Here is a 19,321-nt window from a genome sequence, read left to right as displayed (position 1 = left end):
TTGATTTCGTTTGGTTTCTTTGCTTTTGGCACTGGCTTCTGGAAAAGACAAACTACCAAGCCACCCCTGGAGACCACCAGTCTTAACCATGGTTTCCATAAACTGCTACCCCTGTTTAACAGTCGAAATCAACCCAGTACTTGTAGTACAACACCATCCTCGCCAGCGGGGCAAGGCACCCCAGGTGGGCTTACCTCCACCTGCAGGGTCGCACATCCTTTCAGGAAGTCAGCGATGTTGCTGAGGCAGTCAGCTTCGGTCTGCGGCTCCGCACAGTACTAGAGAAACACAGTCAGATGTCACTCGGACACTGTCATCCCATGCCAAGCACACCATAGTCCCCATGCTCTGATAACTAGATAGGTAGGCTTTTTAAGGCAGGGGGCCACATTGCTGTCAAGCCAGGAAGAGAAATAACCACTGGAGGAAGTGATGTAACAGTCTAAACGGTCGGTCTATTTCAAATGTCACCAAACTTTCAGTCCCAAACCATCTATCTCTACTGACAAACATTTTTTAGCCTTCTGCCAAAGAGTGGGGGTAGCGAATTGGATCCAGACTGGTTTTTGAGCTTGGTTCTTGCTTTTAATCTATTACCTTGCTCCCTCCTCCCCATGAGAATGTATGAAAATCCTGTCCTCCCGTTTACTGCTTGCTACATTTGGTTACAGTTCTGTATGCTGTACTACCGCCTTAGCACTGTTTTTTCAAGTTTAAGGAAACTTACAAGTAAATCAATTTGCTCAATAAAAATACAAACCGGTTCAAGAAGGCAAAAGAACTCACGTTATGCTCACAGTCACGTCCCCTGCTAACCTTAAGAAAATAGCTGTAGGATTCAAACTTTAAACTTACTTAGAGTGCCTACTTTAGAAATTATCCATCTTCGTGATCACAGCTTTCCAACATTAAAACTTTTGGCTTTTTAGAAGAAGAGTAAGGTTAGTTTCACTTTGAACACATGTTGCATTCAAAACATATATCTGGTTTCTATTGTTTTAACAAACCTTTTCTGACATTTTGGATTATTTCTCCTGGTTGCCTCTGTTTCAAAGGATATTTTATTTCTTTGAGGAGAAAATCGACATTGATTTTAGCCAAACTGTCAATACACACCATCAATATCTGTTATAGATCATCCCATTATTACACAGACTCATATACACCCCAAGTTCAAAATATGCCCTTGGTCCACGTATCCCTATGACAGAGCAAACAATATGGGTATTTTCTCCTTGTCCCCTGGCACCAACGGTGTATCATGGTTATATTTGGGGGCCAACTGCTAGAGGATAACCTTTCATTTTCTGAGTTCTTCAAACGACAAAAACAATAAGAGAGAATGCCAAACTCTCAGGAAGAGATTCAAGTGGGAGAGTCCCATGACCCGGGCAACAGAACATCGCAAGGGCTACATTATTGCTGCTCTGGTGATAAGCAATCCCAAAGAGACTGCCCATTTCCCTTACCTTTTCTAGAGAGCCAGGCCTAAGTCTGTTGAGCAGTTTGCAGAGCACTACCCCATTCTTCAGCGAGGACTTCAAGAACTCCTCCGGATCACAGATGGTCTTTTTGGGGGAATCTAAAACTCCCAAGGATATAAGCCATGTCACGATTCTCTCTTCTGGATTCATCGCTGAGGACTGTATGCTCTGCACAGCTCCCTGGGGCAGCTGCAAGGACTAAGCCACATCCGTAATTGCATCTGCTACTGCCTTCCGTTTTTCTGAGTTCTCTCCTGGGGCTTGCAGAGCAAAGCGTTTCGACAACTTTTCTTAGATAACAGTGGAACCCACTCAAACTACAGGATCTTAAAGCCACAGAGATCACACTTGGAAGATGTAGAAATAGAAGAAATAAAAATCCTTGGATAATGCTGGGTTTCTTTTTCCAAACCTGCAAAACAAATTCATTAGGATTTAAAAAAGAAGAAGAAGAAGAAGAAGAAACAAACACCACCCCCCCCCAAAAAAAACCCAACAGTGCAAGAGGCTGTAAAGGAAGGAAGTGCGGAGGATGCTGGGGAGGGAGGAGAGAGAAGGAAGCAAGTGCTCTTGGAAAACAGAGGGGACCTTGGAAATGAGACACTCATGGGCCAGTCTGTGAAAACACTGTCAATAAATAGTCTAGCCCCAGTGAAAATCTGGCTTCTGTCAGGAGGAAGATGCCAACTGGCTGTTTAGTCAGACAGATCTGAGCCTCGTGGGGAAGGTAGTCTGAGAAAATTCTTCCAAGAAATGGCCACATGTCCTCATCCTGTCTCACAGAGATGGTGTGTTATGATCATTCCTTGTAGAACACCTTGAATTGCATGGTGATAACGTGCCAAGCAAATGAAGACTGTGCCTTCTGTCAGCCAATCACTGTGTATAAGCAGCAGCTAGAAGAATGGCATTTTACTTTGCAGCCAAAAATCTATGTTTAGGGAAATAGGCTAAGGATAACATCTGACATCCTGTTTACTTGCATTCTTTAGCAATTCTTTTTCTGGACCTGGTTCCACGACATAATCCAGCTGCAGTACCCCTAGCAAAGGCACAGACACAGTCCCATGAGTGGGTACAAAACCCTTGAAAACAGAACTTTCAAGAACAAAAGAGCGCTTGTCCTCTCTCTATACTACAGTCTGGAAAGTTGATGCTTCCCCAACAAGAAACACTTTGCATTAAAAATGATGCTCTGAAAAAAACAAACCTGGTCTATAACAAGAGATCTTGTTATTCTCAAACATTTCCACAACCAGTTGAAATAGTCATACTATGGGGAAATGTATGAGGAGACCAATGTGAACAGCATAGCCTTAAACTGGCAAATGCATGGTCCTCCCCATTAGTCACTGCCCCTCCTCACGCACGGGATCCTGCTAAGCTTCCAAATCCTTCTCAACACAGCTTTAAACATATACTACCAAATAATCAGCTTAGATAATCCTGCTAAATGTTTTCAAAGCTTCCCCTTCTTGCCCTGTTCCTAACACTTATCACACTTCACTATTATTAATTGTTGATATGTCTCCTCCACCAGAATGCAACCTCCTTAGAGTAGAGGTCTTGTCCATCTTGTTTAACACTGTTCCCAGCAGCTCTAGGTACACAGATGTTTAAAAATGCTGAATGAGGGGCACATGGGTGGTTCAATCGGTTGAGTGTCTGCCTTTGGCTCAGGTCATGATCCCGGGGTACTGGGATGGAGTCCCAAGTCAGGCTCCCTGCTCAGTGAGGAATCTGCTTCTCCCTCTCCCTCTCCCCGTTTCCATCTCCCCCTCCCCCTCTCCCTCTTCCTCCACCCCCCGTTCATGCTCTCTCTCTTTTGCTCTCTCTCTAACAAATAAATAAAATCTTTTTCAAAAAAATGCTGAATGAATGCACAAATGAATGAATGAACTCATGTCTTAAAGATTTTTCCTTGCTAAGGATTTTTACTTTTATTGAGATATAACTGACGTATAATCAATTGCACATATTTAAGATGTCCAATTTAATGAATATTGACACATGTATACACCTGCGATACAATCACACACACACACACACACACACACACACACACACACACACAATCCAGGTAAAACTTTCTATCGTCCCCAAAAGTGTCCTTGTGCCCTTTCAAACCCCTTTTCCCTCCCTTCCCCTCCAATCTGCTTTCAGTCTCTGTAGATTAGTTTGCATTTTCTAGAATCATATATAAATGGAAGCATACAGTATGGTACTTCCCTTTCTCTGGTTTCTTTTGCTCAGCATCATCATTTTGAGATCCATTCATGTTGTTTTGTCTATCAATAGTTCTATAACAAGGATTTGACCTCCAAAGGTTTGGTTTGATGTAATTATACTTAGAAGCAAAATAAGTATAGTCAATCAAAAGTTTTAATTGACTTTTGACCATAGCCAAAGCTATGTCATAGAAAGAAATATAAAATCCATTCGTTGGTAAATTAAATTCCCAAGTCAGACCTACTTGAATACATTTTTCTATGTCATTTGGACAATTTTCACAATTGCTTATCAAAACTACTCTACAGACAAACAAATCTGACAGTATTATTGAGGTATCACTTACATATTCAGATCAAGAACAAAGCCTAAGTAATTTCAGGAACCCAGCCTAGCCCAAAACAGGCTTGAACCCAGTGAGGTCACTCAGATAAAAATCCGCCTCATTGCAGCCAATGGCTAGAGCAAATTACATAAATACTAAAGTAAAACCAGAAGAGCAAAGCCTCTTCCTCAAGGCAGTTCTATTAGTAGGAAGATTGGAAGTTAGGGTTGGTATGGAGAGTAAGGAATGTCAGGAGAGCAAGGAATTCCAGGACCGGAGCAAGCAGGGGGCTGAATGACTAGCCATGGAACCCAGGCTGGGGAGGAAAAGCAAGTGACAACACAAAGTAGCTAACGAACTGGGGGCGTAGGGCGGGACCCTGGAAGACTAGAGGTCACAGTGATACAAAGAGCAACAGGCTTCACAGAACAGCATGAGTAAAAAGAGAAAAGGTTTCTCACTCGACTGCCAAGCCTTAGCAGTGTGCACCCTGGGCCACTGAGCCAGCCTCCTCGCTCACTGGCTTTTCCACCTGCATCCTCTCCTCCTAATGGACTCTCTGGCAGAGCACAGTTCGGTTGATTTTCCAGAAACACCTCTTTGATAGTGTAACACTCCTGCTTAAAAACCCTCAAAGGCTCTCCATCACCTAAAGCCCTGATTTACAAACAACAATGTACAAAAATAAACACCTCTTGCAAGGGAAGGTGGAGAAAAGACTGAAGAGTTGGGAGCCCTAGTCCCCAGTGCCCTACTTCAGATGATCTGCAATGGGGCAAAGGAATCTGTATTATTAAATACCCCACTTGATTCTGACGCAGGGAGACCAAGGTCCCACTTGGAGAAACAAGTTGGTTTATAACTTTCCACTCCACTCCAATTTCTTTTTCTTTAAAGATTTTAATTATTTAATTGCAAGAGAGAGAGCATGAGCAGGGCGAGGGGCAGAGGGAGAAGCAGGCTCCCCACTGAGCCAGGAGCAAGATGTGGAGCTCCATCCCAGGGCTTTGGGATCTTGACCTGAGCCGAAGGCTTCACTGACTGAGCCACCCAGGCACCCCAATTCCACCCCAATTTCTGCCCACATCTGGGTCACGACCGCTCAGTTCCTTGCCTTCCCTATTTGTGATTGACGGATTACAACCAGCCCCTCTTTAGGCCTGCTCTGCGAAAACGGACCTGGGTCTTTAAATCATTTTTACTTTGCCAGCTGGCACCATATGAAGTTTTATCAGTAGCTGCTGGTGGAGAGACACCGCAGGAAGAAGGGGTTTTACTTCCTGTTTCCTGTGCGCTCTCTCCACAGACTCCCAACGAGCTCCCAGCTTTCCCTGCGCTCCCCTCCTGCGACATTGGCTTCCTGCTGGGCACGGCGGGTAGCAGCTTCGCCTGCACCACCTTTGGGAGGGATCTGTAGCAAAGTATCTCTGGTGAGACACCTCGCCCGTGAATGGAAAACAAGCACCCTCCCAGGGCCCTTTTTCAGCAAGTTCTAGAGGGCGGATGGCCAGCAAGTTCCACTGACTCAGCCCCATGGCAACTTCTATAATAAGGCGTGGATCTCAGCTGCAGGTGGCGAGAGGAGGTTCTCACACCTCTAGGGGAGTGACTAGTATGTATTATTTCATATTGTCTGCTATTATATATTGTATCTGCTATTTCCTATACTCTTTTAGAGTTCTCTTTACTTCTTACTAGTCAATCCCTCATTATTCCAATCCCCTGTTACTAATTATGCAAAACTGGGATGCGTGGGTGGCTCAGCTGGTTAAGCAGGTGCCTTTAGCTCGGGTCCTGGGATCGAGTTCCACATCAGGCTCCCTGCGGGGGGGGGGCTGCTTCTCCCTCTGCCTGGCGCCCCCCCCCCCGCTTTTGCATGCTCTCTCTCTCTGACAAATAAAAAAAGAAAAATCTTTTAAAAAAAATAATTATGTTAAACTTTTCCTGTTCAAATCCCTCTGTGGTTTCTCTGTCCTGATTGGACCCAGACTGACAGGCCTCCTTATCTTCAAGGAACACTCCTCTGCTTTAGCCAACCACTTGCAAGGTCAAAATTTGTACTTTGTCATCACATAAATTTCTCTGCTTTCCTAAATCATGAATTCAAACATTAGACTTTCCAACCACAACCTACCATCTTTCCTGCTTGCTTGTTTGGCTTCTCCCATGACAACTAGCCCTTAACCCTGTAGGGATCTTCAAAGCATTGTTTTCCAAAATGATTATACAATTTTACTTCCCTGCAACCAGGTTCTGATTTCCCATTGCTCCATATCATAGCTAATACACATTTCAGACTTTTAAATTTTTTTTATTTTCATGGGTGTAAAATTTACTTTTCTATGACTACTAATAAAGTTAAAGCATTTTTTAAAAATTCTTTTTTAGCGAGGGAAAGAGAGAGGGCAGGGGAAGAGGCAGAGGGAAAGAATCTTCAGCAGGCTCCACGCCCAGCGCAGAGCCTGACCAGGGCTCCATGACACAACCCTGAGATCATGACCTGAGCTGAAATCAAGAGTCGAATGCTTAACCAACTGAGCCACCCAGGTGCCCCTAAAGCATTTTTTTCATACGTCGATTGGCCATGCGTATTTCCTCTTCTGTGAAATACTTGCTCATTTCCATTGTCTACTTTTCCACTGGTTGGTTGTTTTTTTGTTATTGATTTGTAAAAGTTTGTAATACATTGTGGATGCTAAACTAATGTGTTTGTGAATATCCTCTTATACTCTTGTTTTTCATCATAGTGTAAAATGTGGTGTATTTTAGGAAATAGAAGATCAAGACAATTTTTAAAAATTTACAAAAATTTTTATCTCACTCTCATGTAAAATAAATCTAGAATTTGGCAGTCCAAGGGTAACATGCAGCTTCATAGTCATCAGAGACCCAGGATTCTACTCTCCTGCTACTTCACCATCTTTAGCTTCCCACCTCATGGTTCAAAATGACCATTTATGTGAACTTGAACTAGGCAATAATGGTTTCTTAGATATCAGACCGAGGCTACAAGCAACAAAAGAAAAGAACAGATAAATTGGTCTTCATCAAAATTAAAAATTTTGTACTTCAAAGGACACCATCAAGAAAGTGAAAAGACAACTCCAGAATGAGAGAAAATATTTGCAAGTCATATATCTAATTAGGGATTTGTATCCAGAATATATAAAGAACTCATAACTCAATAACAAGAGGACAAATAACTAAAAATGGGCAAATTATCTGAATAGACATTTCTCCAAAAAAGATATACAAATAGCTGAAAAACTCAGGAAAAGATCCTCAACATCATTAGCATTCAGGGAAATGCAAATCAAAACCACAATGAGATTCCACTTTATACCCATAATCAAAAAGACAAACATTGAAGTGCCTGGCTGGCTCACTCAGAAGAGCATGTGATTCTTTTCTTTTAAAGATTTTGTTTACTTATTTTAGAGAGAGAAAGAACAAGCGGGGGTTGAAGCAGAGGGGGAGGGAGAGAGAATCTGAAGCAGATTCCCTGCTGAGCATGGAGCCCAACAGGGGGCTCAATCTCACTGTGAGATCTTGACCTGAGCTGAAACCAAGAGTCAGATGCCTAACCTACTGAGCCACCCAGGTGCCCCAAGAGCATGCAATTCTTGATCTCAGGGTCATAAATTCAAGCCCCATGTTGAGTGTAGAGATTACTAAAAAAAAAAAATGTTAAAAAAAAACAAAAAGATAATAACTAGTGTTGGTAAGGATGTGGAGAAATTGGAACTCTCCTACATTGTTGGCGGGAATGTCAAACAGTGCAGCTGCTATAGAAAACAGTTTTGCTGTGCCTCAAAATGTTAACATAGTCACAATATGGCCCAGCAATTCCTCTCCAAGAGAAATAAAAACATGTGTCCACATAAAAATGTGTACACATATTCATAGCAGTATTAGTCATAATAGCCAAACAGTTAAAACAATCCAACGTTCATCACCTGGTGAATGGATAAATAAAGTGTTACAATCAAATATTACTCATAAAAATGAATGAAGTGCTGATACAGGCCACTTCATGGATAAAAATTGAAAACACACTAACGGAAAGAAGCCAGACACAAAAGATCATACATTATATGATTCCACTTATACGAAATGTTCAGAACAGGTAAATCCATACAAACAAAGTAGAACAGCAGTTGCCCGGGACTGGGGTGGGGGTTGAGAGGAAACTGGAAGTGACTGCTAATGGCTATGGGGATTTCTTTTGTGAGGGAGGTGAAGAAAATGTTCTAAAAATGATTTGGTGATGGTTGCACAACTCTGAATATACTGAGTGGCTGTAGGGTTCTCCATCATCTGTTTCCCTTCGCTTGAGGATCAACGTCCTGCACGTCCTGCTTGTTGTCTCAGTGTCTGGAAAGAGTCAGTTTATACACTATCCAATTTTCTAGTTGTTTATATTAGGAGAAAAAGTCCATACCACATAATCTTTCATGGGTAGAAGCAGAGGTTGGCTTAGTCTACTTTTAAGTATTCTTCTACATCATGCAACAAACGAGACCTAATACAGTTCGTTGTTGTGATAAGGGCTCTTTAGATATTCGGGATATTGACCTTTTGGTATATATGTTTTAAATTTTTTCCTAGCTAGTATTTGTCTTTTATCTATTTCTTAACAACTACTATACAGAAATTTAAAATTTTGTAGATGATTAAATATACCAAAATCTTTCCCTTTATGATGTGTACCTTTTATATGCTTAAAGTCCTTCCTCAAATTCACTTTAGAAACTTATCCTAGGGAGAGGCGCCTGGTGGCTCAGTCGGTTAACTGTCTACCTTCAGCTCAGGTCATGATCCCAGGGTTCTGGGATTGAGCCCCACATTGGGATCCCTGCTCAGCAGGGAGCCTGCTTCTCCCTCTCCCCCGCTTGTGCTCTCTATCTTGCTCTCTCTCTCAAATGAATAAAATCTTTAAAAAAAAAAAGAAACTTATCCTAGGGAAATAATGACAAGTTCAGAAGATATATGTTGATGACAATAAAACCACAATCCGGGGCACATGGGTGGCTCAGTCAGTTAAGCATCTGCTTTCAGCTCAGGTCATGATCCTGGGGTCCTAGGATTGGGCCCCATATCTGGCTCCCTACTCAGTGGGAAGTCTGTTTCTCCCTCTCCCTCTGCAGCTCCCCCTGCTCATGCACTCTCTCTCTCTCTCTCCAGTAAATAAATAAAGTCTTTAAAAATAAATAAATAGGGGCACCTGGGTGGCTCAGTTGGTTAACATAACTTCGGCTCATGTCATGATCCCAGGATCTTGGGATGGAGCCCAGCAGGGAGCCTGCTTCTCCTCTCTCTCTATCCCTCCCCCCACTCATGCTCTCTCTCATGCTCTCTCTCTCTCAAATAAATAAAATATTTAAAAATAAATAAAATCACAATCCACAGAACAACAACAAAAAAAGAATGAATCTAGCGTCATCAAATTTAAAAACGTTTGTTCTGTGAAAGCCCACTTGAAGAGGATGAAAAAACAGGCTATGAACAGGGAGAAAATAGCACAAACCACATATCTGCTATAGGCCTACTATCTAAAGTACATTTTAAAACTCTCAAAATTCAACAGTAAAAAAAAAAGCAATCCAATAGAAAATGGGCAAAAGACATGAACAGATATTTCAGGAAACAGAATAGGTGGATGGTAAACACACACATGAAAAGGTGATCAATATCATTAGCCAGTAGGGAAATGCAAATTAGAAACCACAGTAAGATACCACTACACACATCAGAAGAACTAAAATTAAAAATGCCGACAACACCAAATGGTGCTGAGGACGCAGAGACACTGGATCGCTCATACACTGCTGATGGGAAGGGAGAATGTTAGAGCCACTCTGAAAAGTAGTTTGCAGTAGTTGGTACTTGCTGTACAACTCAGCAACGACATGCTTGGGCATTTATCACAGAAAAAATATATATATAAATACCTATACATGAACATTTGTAACAGCTTTATTTGTAGCAGCCCCAAACTAGAAACAATCCAAATGTTCTTCCTTCGATGGGGGAATGGTTAAACAAACTGTGGCATATCGAGATTACAGAATCCCAGTCAGCAATAAAAAGGAACAAACTACTGATACACGTGACAACCTGGGTGGATCTCAAGGGAATGATGCTGAGTGAAAAAGAAGCCAATCCCCAAAAGTTACATACTGTATGATTTAATTTATATAACATTCTTGAAATGACAGATGCCCAGGGGCCTCACAATGCCAAGGTACAACACACATGGAAAACCCTTGATGTTGACGAGTAATACAAAGACATATAGTATTATATAGTCTGCTTCCCCAAGAAGTGGATTTCCTCCTTCTGGAAGGGCAACTTGAGAAGAGTCATCATATAGATCCCCAATAGAGCCATTAACTTTGCCTTTAAGGTTAAGTTTAAGCAGGTATTCTTGGGACAGGTGCACAAGCATATAGTTTTGCAGGTATTTTGTGGACAATCTGGCATCCTGTGGTACACTGGGGGTCACGTCTTTCAGCTTTTTCTACTCCTTAGATTTTGCCAGAACCCACTTGGCAGCCAATATTGGGAAATCTGTCAAGGAAAGAAAATTTAGCTCTCTTCCTTTCTCCACCATCATGGTGTGTGTGGTTGACTGTGTTGCTCACCATGTCTCCTCGCAAGACTTTCATGATCAAGCAATTCCTGGCCAAGAAACAAAAGCAGAATTGTCCTATTCCCTGATGGATTCGGATGAAAACTGGTACTAAAATCAGGTACATCTTGAAGGGGAGACGTTGGACAAGAACCCAGCTGGGTCTATGAGGACTTGCACACGAGATGGCACGCTTATTTATGCTGCATCAAGGTCACTAGCATCTTACTATAGCAAACTGGAAACATCACCACTATCTGGACAGCTGGTCCTGTTTTATTGGGAAAGTGATTGTTCTCTTTGTTTCTATGTGCCTGCACTAGTAGGTTGTTTCAGTAATATCCAGTGAGAACTTTTGTTTAAAAAAAAACCTCAAAGGCCTAGAAGACTGTCTTATGAAAATCACAAATGGGATGGCCAGTGTGGTCTCCCCATTCCATACTTGGAAGTGGTAGGTGATGATACAGTCTGGTTACAAAGAACTGATATCACATATGGTAGGACCTTCATATATAATGGGTAGAAGATTTTCAGAGATGAATGTGGAAAAGCCTTTCTCAAGAGTGTATGGTCCAGGGCTGCCTGGCTGGCTCAACCAGCAGAGCATGTGACTTTTGATCTTGAGGTTGAGTTTGAGCCCCACATCGGGTGTAGAGATTATTTTTTAAAAAATCCAAAAACCAAAATACAAAATAGCATATAAGGTACGATCCTTTTTAAAAATAAATGCTTACATATACCTAAAATTGAAGTGTATAGAGGCACCTGGGTGGCTCAGTTGGTTAACTGTCTGACTTCTGCTCAGGTCATGATCCCTGGGTCCTGGGATCAAGCCCTGAGGTGGGCTCCCTGTGCAGTGGAGAGCCTGATTCTCACTCTCCCTCTCTCCCCCTCCCCCCACTTGTGTGTGCACTCTCTCTCTGTCTCTCAAATAAATAAATAAAATCTTCTAAAAAATTGAAGACTATACCACAGGTATTATCACTGAACACTCATTAGATATTTCTTTATCTTCAGATGCAGAGTGTCCAATTAATCATACTCCTCAGTTTACTATGCATGTAATCCTACATGAGGACTTCCCTCATACTTTTCCTTCATTCACAAACTCCCCTCATAGACACCCATTCCAATGTGTGTGATAAATGTCCTTAAATATCCATGTTCTCTCATAAAGTTTATAGTTTGCTTTACATAAATGATATCATGCCATAAATCTTGTTCTCTTTCTTACTCTTTTTTTTTTCATTTAACATAATAGTCTCCAGCATCTGGCTTGGTTTGCTGTCTCTCTTTGCACCACGACAACTGCCACAGTTCTTGGTAACTTCCATATCCAATGCTGGCCTCTGACTGCCTTGACTTTCTCATTTCCAATGACCTTGGCTTTCACTCTCTCCACCCACTCTCATAAGCATATTCAAATTCATCTCATTACCAAAAATGCACCACCCCTAAAACCTCAAATTCAAACATTCAGTACTCTAAATACAATCTCACAGGTTTCCAGATCATTTCTTGTAGTACCCCTATCCCAACCATCTTGTTATCCACTTGACCCAACACCTCTTTATGGTCCATCACTGCCCTCCTGTCACCACTCTCCTTGTTTTTTTTTTTTTAAGATTTATTTATTGGGGCGCCTGGGTGGCACAGCGGTTAAGCATCTGCCTTCAGCTCAGGGCGTGATCCCGGTGTTCTGGGATCAAGCCCCACATCGGGCTCCTCCACTATGAGCCTGCTTCTTCCTCTCCCACTCCCCCTGCTTGTGTTCCCTCTCTCACTGGCTGTCTCTCTGTCAAATAAATAAAATCTTTAAAAAAAAAAAGATTTATTTATTTATTTTGAGAAAGAGCACGCTTACACGCGTGCGTGCCCGCTTTTTGAGTGGGGGTAGGGGCAGAAGGAGAGAATCTTTCAAGCAGACTCCCTGCTGAGCAATGAGCCCACTGTGGGGCTTGCTGAGGGGCTCGATCCCACAACCCATGAGATCATGACCTGAGCTGAAACCAAGAGTCAGATGCTTAACCAACTGAGCCACTCACGTACCCCTACCATTCTCCTTGTTAACCAGCTTAGATTCCATGGTCCATTGTTAGAATTATTTCCTTGCAAATTCCCTCACCTTTCTTCCTCCACTCTCACTCCACCATAATCACCTGCCAAAATCCCAAACCTGGCTAAATTCAACTTTGCACTAGCTGAACATGACCCGAGAAAAACTTTACAATAGTGATGACTGTACTCACTTCATCACTTCACACCTCCCCCTGATACTTCACACTCATATATCAACTGCTTACTTGTCATTTCCACCTGACTGTGGCACATCTCTGTGAATATACTGAAAACCATAAATTGTACACTTTATTTTTTTTAAAGATTTTATTTATTTATTTGACAGAGACAGAGACAGCCAGCGAGAGAGGGAACACAAGCAGGGGGAGTGGGAGAGGAAGAAGCAGGCTCATAGCGGAGGAGCCTGATGTGGGGCTCGATCCCAGAATGCCGGGATCACGCCCTGAGCCGAAGGCAGATGCTTAACCGCTGTGCCACCCAGGCGCCCCATAAACTGTACACTTTAAATGAGTTAATTGAATGGTATATGAATTATATCTCAATAAAGTTGTTGTATATTTTAAAAAAGAAGGAGGAGGAGATAAATTTAACCCATCTCACCCCCTCAAATAGCCACGATTATTTTTAAAAATAAAAATAAAGAAGGGATTTTACCCATAAGATACCAAGACATACCATAAGGCTACAATAATTAAATAAATGTGGTGTCGACTCAAGATTAGGAGAGAGCTGCCCAGAGGCTAACTCATGCCTATGTGGGAATTTGGTATATGATAGTTGTAGTATTTTAGATCAATAGGGAAAGACTGCCTCCTCAATAAACGATGTTGAGACAATTGGCTACCCATTTGGAAAAGAGGTAGATCACCAACTCATACCACAAACAAAAATACATTTCAGAAGAGATGGATTCAATCTTTATATGTATAAAACTGAACTAAAAACAGAAGAAAATGTAAAAGGACAGGTTTTTGGCTTTGGGGTAAGGTATTCCCAAAAAGGACCTCTCCTCCCAAAAAAGAAACCCAGGGGCGCCTGGGTGGCACAGCAGTTAAGCGTCTGCCTTCGGCTCAGGGCGTGATCCCGGTGTTATGGGATCGAGCCCCACATCAGGCTCCTCCGCTATGAGCCTGCTTCTTCCTCTCCCACTCCCCCTGCTTGTGTTCCCTCTCTCGCTGGCTGTCTCTATCTCTGTTGAATAAATAAATAAAATCTTAAAAAAAAAAAAAAAAAAAAAAAAGAAACCCAAACCATAAACACAGGCTTCTTTATACTACATCCCAGAATTAGGCAGACTCACCGGCATAGCCAAAGCTGTTTGCCCGTTTTCTGGCCAGCACATGCCTCCTCCAGCTGCTGGGAGAGCCCAGCTAACAGCTTACACCTGCAGCCTCCTCCTTAGAATTGCTCTAGCTGTTGGGGACTACCTTGCTTTATTACTCTTTGTTAAAGCAGGACCAAAATAGCTACAATTTTACAGACTTGCTATCTTCTAGTTCTACAGGTCTGAAGTCCAACATAGGTCTCACTGGGCTAAAATTAAGGTGTCAGAAGAGTTATGCTTCTTTCTAGAGACAAGTTCTAGGCAGAATCCATATCTTTGTCTTTTCCAGCCTTTGGAGGCCATCTGCTGCTATGGTCTGAACGTTTGTGCCCACCCCCTCCCCAAAGTTCACCTATTGAAATCCTCACCCTCAAACATGATGGTAGTAGGAGGTGGGGCCTTTGGGAAGTGAAGAGGTCATGAGGGTGGAGCCCTCATGACTGGAGTAAGTGTCTTATAGAAGAGACCCCAGAAAGGGCCGCCTGGCTGCCTCAGTTGGTGGAGCATGTGAATCTTGATCTTGGGGTTATAAGTTCAAGCCCCATGTTGAATACAGAGATTACTTAAAAAATAAAAATAAAAGTTGGGGCGCCTGGGTGGCGCAGTCATTAAGTGTCTGCCTTCGGCTCAGGGCGTGATCCCGGCGTTCCGGGATCGAGCCCCACATCAGGCTCTTCTGCTGGGAGCCTGCTTCTTCCTCTCCCACTCCCCCTGCTTGTGTTCCCCCTCTCGCTGGCTGTCTCTCTCTCTGTCAAATAAATAAATAAAATCTTTAAAAAAAAATAAAATAAATAAAAATAAAAATAAAAGAGGCTTCAGAGAGCTCTCTAATCCCTTCCACCAAGTGAGGACATAGTGTGAAAGCACTGGCTATTAATAAAATCATAAGAAAAAAAAAAGGACACCTGGGTGGCTCAGTGGGTCATGATCAGGTCATGATGCCAGGGTCCTGGGATCAAGCCCCAAGCCCCATGTCAGGCTCCCTGCTCAGCAGGGAGCCTGCTTCTCCCTCTCCCTCTGCCTGCCGCTCCCCCTGCTTGTGCTCTCTCTGTCAAATAAATAAATAAAGTCTTTAAAAGGAAAAAAAGAAAGCAAGAACTGGCTCTGAACTAGGAGGAGGGCCTTCACCCAATCATGCTGGCATCTTGATCTTGGACTTTCCAGCCTCCAGAATTGTGAGAAGTTGTTTATAAATGACCCAATCTGGGGTATTTTGTTCTAGCAACCTGAACAGACTAAGACACCTGCATTCCCTGGCTTTCAGCTCCCTTTCTCCATCTTCAAAGCTAGCAACAACAGGCTGAGTCCTCGTATCACAGCTCTGCCCCACTCTTCTGCCCCCCCCTTCCATTTTTAAGAACTCATGTGGTTAGACTGGTACCACCTGGACAATCAAGGATCATCTCCCCATCTCCCTTAATCACATCTGCAAAATCCCTTTTGTCACGTAAGGTAAAAATTCACAGGTCTCAGAGATTAGGACATGGGGGCGTCTGCCTTCAGTTCGGGTCATGATCCCAGGGTCCTTGGATCAAGTCCTGCATTGGGCTCCCTGCTCGGTGGGGAGCCTGCTTCTCCCTCTCCCACTCCCCCTGCTTGTGTTCCCTCTCTAGCTGTCTCTCTCTGTCAAATAAATAAATAAAATCTTTTAAAAAATTAAAATTAAGAAAATAAAAATTCATTAAAAAGAAGAGATTAGAGCATGGACATCTTGGGGAGGGGCCATTATTTTGCTTAAGCTGGAGAAATACAATTTTTTAAAAAATGAAATATTCTCCAAACCCAGAAATCATTCCTGTAATGGTAGTAGAGAAAGAGAACACTTCTATTATTGAATAAGCATTAAACCAGAACGTGATGTGCATCATAGGTAATCTACTAAGAGATTGCCAAGACAGAAAGAAATCTCACCCTTTCATAAAACCAGGCAGGTATAACCTATTACATGCATGTTCTGAAGATAAAAGAGGGACTACTTCTTAAGGAAGAGTGCCTGACAGCACCATTTGTCACACATAGCTAATCCTAACTTTACTGGGTAATTGGCATGAATATCTGTGTTAGCGAATTGGCTTTATCGAGATAAGAAATCAACTTCCCAGTGGCACCTAGCTAGGTTAGTTGGTGGAGCATGTGACTCTTGATTTTGGGGTTGTGAGTTCGAGCCCACATTGGGTGTAGAGATTACTTAAAAAATAAAATCTTTAAAAAGCCAAAAAGCAGGGATGCCTGAGTGGCTCAGTCTGCTAAGCATCCGGCTCTTGATTTCGGCTCAGGTCATGATCTCAGGGTTGTAGGGTCGAGCCCCTTGTTGGGCTCTGTGCTCTACTTAAGATTCTCTCTCTCCCTCTCCCTCGGCCCCTTCCCCGCTCTCTAAAAAAAGGAAAAACACAAAAACCAATAAATGAAAACCAACTTCTCATATCTTTATGACAGGAAGTAGTTTTGCAATTTAGAGCAAGGTGCCCACTAAAGTTAGGCTCCTACCCTCCTGCAGAAGCTAGGACATAGCTATCTCTCTAAATATTTTTTAAAGATGTATTCATTTATTTGAGAGAGAGTGTGTGTGTGTGTGAGTGCACACCCAAGCAGGGGAGGGAGGGGCAGAGGGAAAGGGAGAGGGAGAGAAGCCAACTCCCCACTGAATGCAGAGCCCATTTAGGGGTTCAATCTCATGACCCTGAGATCATGACCTGAGCAGAAACCAAGAGTCAGATGCTTGTGCTCCTGCTCTCTCTCTCTCAAATAAATAAGTAAACTCTTTTAAAAAAAGAGTTTTCCTTTTAAGGCCAATAAATTTCCCCGAGGTCTATCGATTACATAAGCAACATCACATTTACACGATAATTTAGGCCCTTCGGTAAATGTTCCATCTTACCAAATGTTTTTTTTCAGATTTCAAATACAAAAATTCCCATGTCCACCATCTATATCAAAGTCTTATTATTTTTTTAAAAATTTATTTATTTATTTATTTTAGAGAGAGAGAGAGAGAGAGTTGCAGGGAGGGGCACAGGGAAAGAATCTTCAAGCAGATCCCCCCCGCTGAGCATGGAGTCCGATGTGGGGTGGGATCCTACACTCCGTAAGACCATGACCTGAGCAGAAACCAAGAGTCGGATGCTTAATTGACTGAGCCCCCTAGGTGCCCCTCAAAGTCCTATGAGGAGGCATCAGTTCAAGAGTACAAATGGAAGCTCTGCTGTTCACTGTACATGTCTGTAATGTCTTAAGTCTTGAGGACATACAGAGCCTACAGGTCATTTTTCACATTGGTATGAATCAGTACTTGTATTATTTTAACAGTCAACTGAATCTCTATACATAACGGGCATTCATCTCTGTTTATCCATCTGTACTGGGACTGGAGAGAACTTACCTCCCAACGTTAATCTCGTGATATCAGATCTGACTTCTGCAGTTTCTATCTCTAGATGCCAGCTTTCTGTTTGTTAATTAAATGTTTTTGCTTTTCTATTTTCTACATCAACCTTCCAATCAAACCAGTCAACAAAAGATTTGTGTTAAATTTAGAGCTTGACTACATAGATGCATAGTAACCACTTTTAGTTTGTTACAGTCAAAAATTACTAATAAAGATGGTCTTACCTCTACTGTGCCAATAATCAGAATGCTGGGTTTGTAAACCCAGATCATGTCCATACCAAGAGCATGATGTAGAGCCAATCACAATATGTGGGAACCATTACTTGGAGTGCAGAAAGAAAAAGTAGTGTAACAACGCTTGTCTTCTTAGTAAATGTGATTCTTAAAGTAATTGGAATAAGCACCACCATGAGCAGGATACCTATGTAGCCTATGAGAATAGTAATCAATTTTCTAGACTAACACTTTCCAGTTGAGTTCAGTATCAATATCCATTATTCTAGAAAAGTCCTTCGTGGGAACCACAGTGCAGTCTCCCTGTGGTGCTGACTTCCTGTGGTGAAAGCATGAACCCAGCTAAGTCTCTCCTTTACTTTGCTGGCCATGTGGGTGTTCAGCAGCACTTGACAGTGTACCTTTCAGCTAGGTGCCAGCCCGTCTTTCTTTTGGAGTACCTTTACACAGATGAAGCTTCCCCGTTGATAGAGGGGGTAGACTTCTTCAGGCAGGTCCTTCCAGGTCCTATGACCTTAAGTCTCAAGGTTTCTAAGAAAGAGAGAAGCCCTTTTAAGTGTTGAACATGATTATGAGAAGCTTCAGTCAAATCAGGCACAAACTTGGCCTCAGACCCGAATTCATAGACCTGCCCCACTAAGTTCAAAGGGAGAGAGTCCCTGCTTGCTAAAGCAGTCACTTTAATGTTTAATAAGCCTCTAGGTCACTTTAACCTGGTAGACTTCTGAATCTTAGCCAAGGAGTTTGATTCATTTGCTCTGCATATCCAGAGGACTGAGGCTTACAGGAAGCTGCAAACATTGGCATAATTCCTGGACAACAGTAGAAATAAAATGACTTCCTCTGTCCTAGTTAGTATGCTCCAGTATCCCAAAGGTGGGAATTATGTGAACTAAGTGAGGCTTTACCACTGTCTAACTTCAGCTTTTGAAGTGGGAAAAATTTCAGGCCATCTGAATGTCATACGTATCATCACAAGACAAAATCTCTTACCTTCTGCAAGCATTAGTTCTATGAAATCCAACTGCCACCAGGCTCCTGGTAAAATTGGTGAGGGAGATGCCCTGGTGCTTACCTTGGGAGTGGCCTGTAAAAAATTCTACTGATAAATAGCACATCTCTTTACTATATTTTGAATAATTTTATCTTTCTGGGAGGCATAGTAAGAGTTAAGTGCCAAGTCACCTGGGTGGCTCAGTCAGTGAAGCCTCTGCCTTCGGCTCAAGTCATGATCCCAAGGGCCTGGGATCGAGTCCCGTATCGGGCTCCCTGCTCAGCGGGGAGCCTGCTTCTCCCTCTGTCCCTCCATCCACTTGTGCTTGTGCTCTCTCTCAAATAAATACAATTTTTTTTAAAGAGTCAAGTGCCTTTATTTTTTTTTAAAGATTTTATTTATTTATTCGACAGAGATAGAGACAGCCAGTGAGAGAGGGAACACAAGCAGGGGGAGTGGGAGAGGAAGAAGCAGGCTCCTAGCGGAGGAGCTGATGTGGGGCTCGATCCCAGAACGCTGGGATCACGCCCTGAGCTGAAGGCAGACGCTTAACCGCTGTGCCACCCAGGCGCCCCTAAAGAGTCAAGTGCCTTTAAAATGCCCTTTTATTCAGATGGTTTTGTTAATGACACAA

General features: G+C 42.6%; 1 protein-coding gene and 1 pseudogene across 6 annotated transcripts in view; one reads left to right on the top strand and one right to left on the bottom strand.

The window, feature by feature from the left end:
* ARHGEF6 (Rac/Cdc42 guanine nucleotide exchange factor 6) overlaps positions 1–19,043 on the bottom strand; it is a 112,979-nt gene extending 93,936 nt beyond the window's left edge. For 3 of the 6 annotated variants that reach the window (XM_087859898.1, XM_045790414.2, XM_045790415.2), the window contains exons 1-2: positions 1,470–1,989; positions 195–278 (exon numbers count right to left, since the gene is read on the bottom strand). In XM_087859898.1, coding sequence (XP_087716024.1) covers positions 195–278; positions 1,470–1,634 — 249 coding nt within the window. In that variant the 5' untranslated portion in view covers positions 1,635–1,989. Of the gene's footprint in view, positions 1–194; positions 279–1,469; positions 1,992–18,094 lie in introns of those variants that run through there. The other 3 variants (XM_087859899.1, XM_087859900.1, XM_045790412.2) reach the window with 3 other exon arrangements.
* Positions 10,588–10,872, top strand: LOC148106825 (putative ribosomal protein eL39-like 5 pseudogene; annotated as a pseudogene).
* Positions 19,044–19,321: the final 278 nt, after the last annotated feature.

Source organism: Ursus americanus, chromosome X, assembly GCF_024610735.1.
Source record: "Ursus americanus isolate L20-20 chromosome X, mUrsAme1.1.p, whole genome shotgun sequence".
Taxonomy (NCBI): Eukaryota; Metazoa; Chordata; class Mammalia; order Carnivora; family Ursidae; genus Ursus; species Ursus americanus.
The sequence above is the reverse complement of the archived record's forward strand: the minus strand, read 5'-3'. Positions and strand labels throughout refer to the sequence as shown.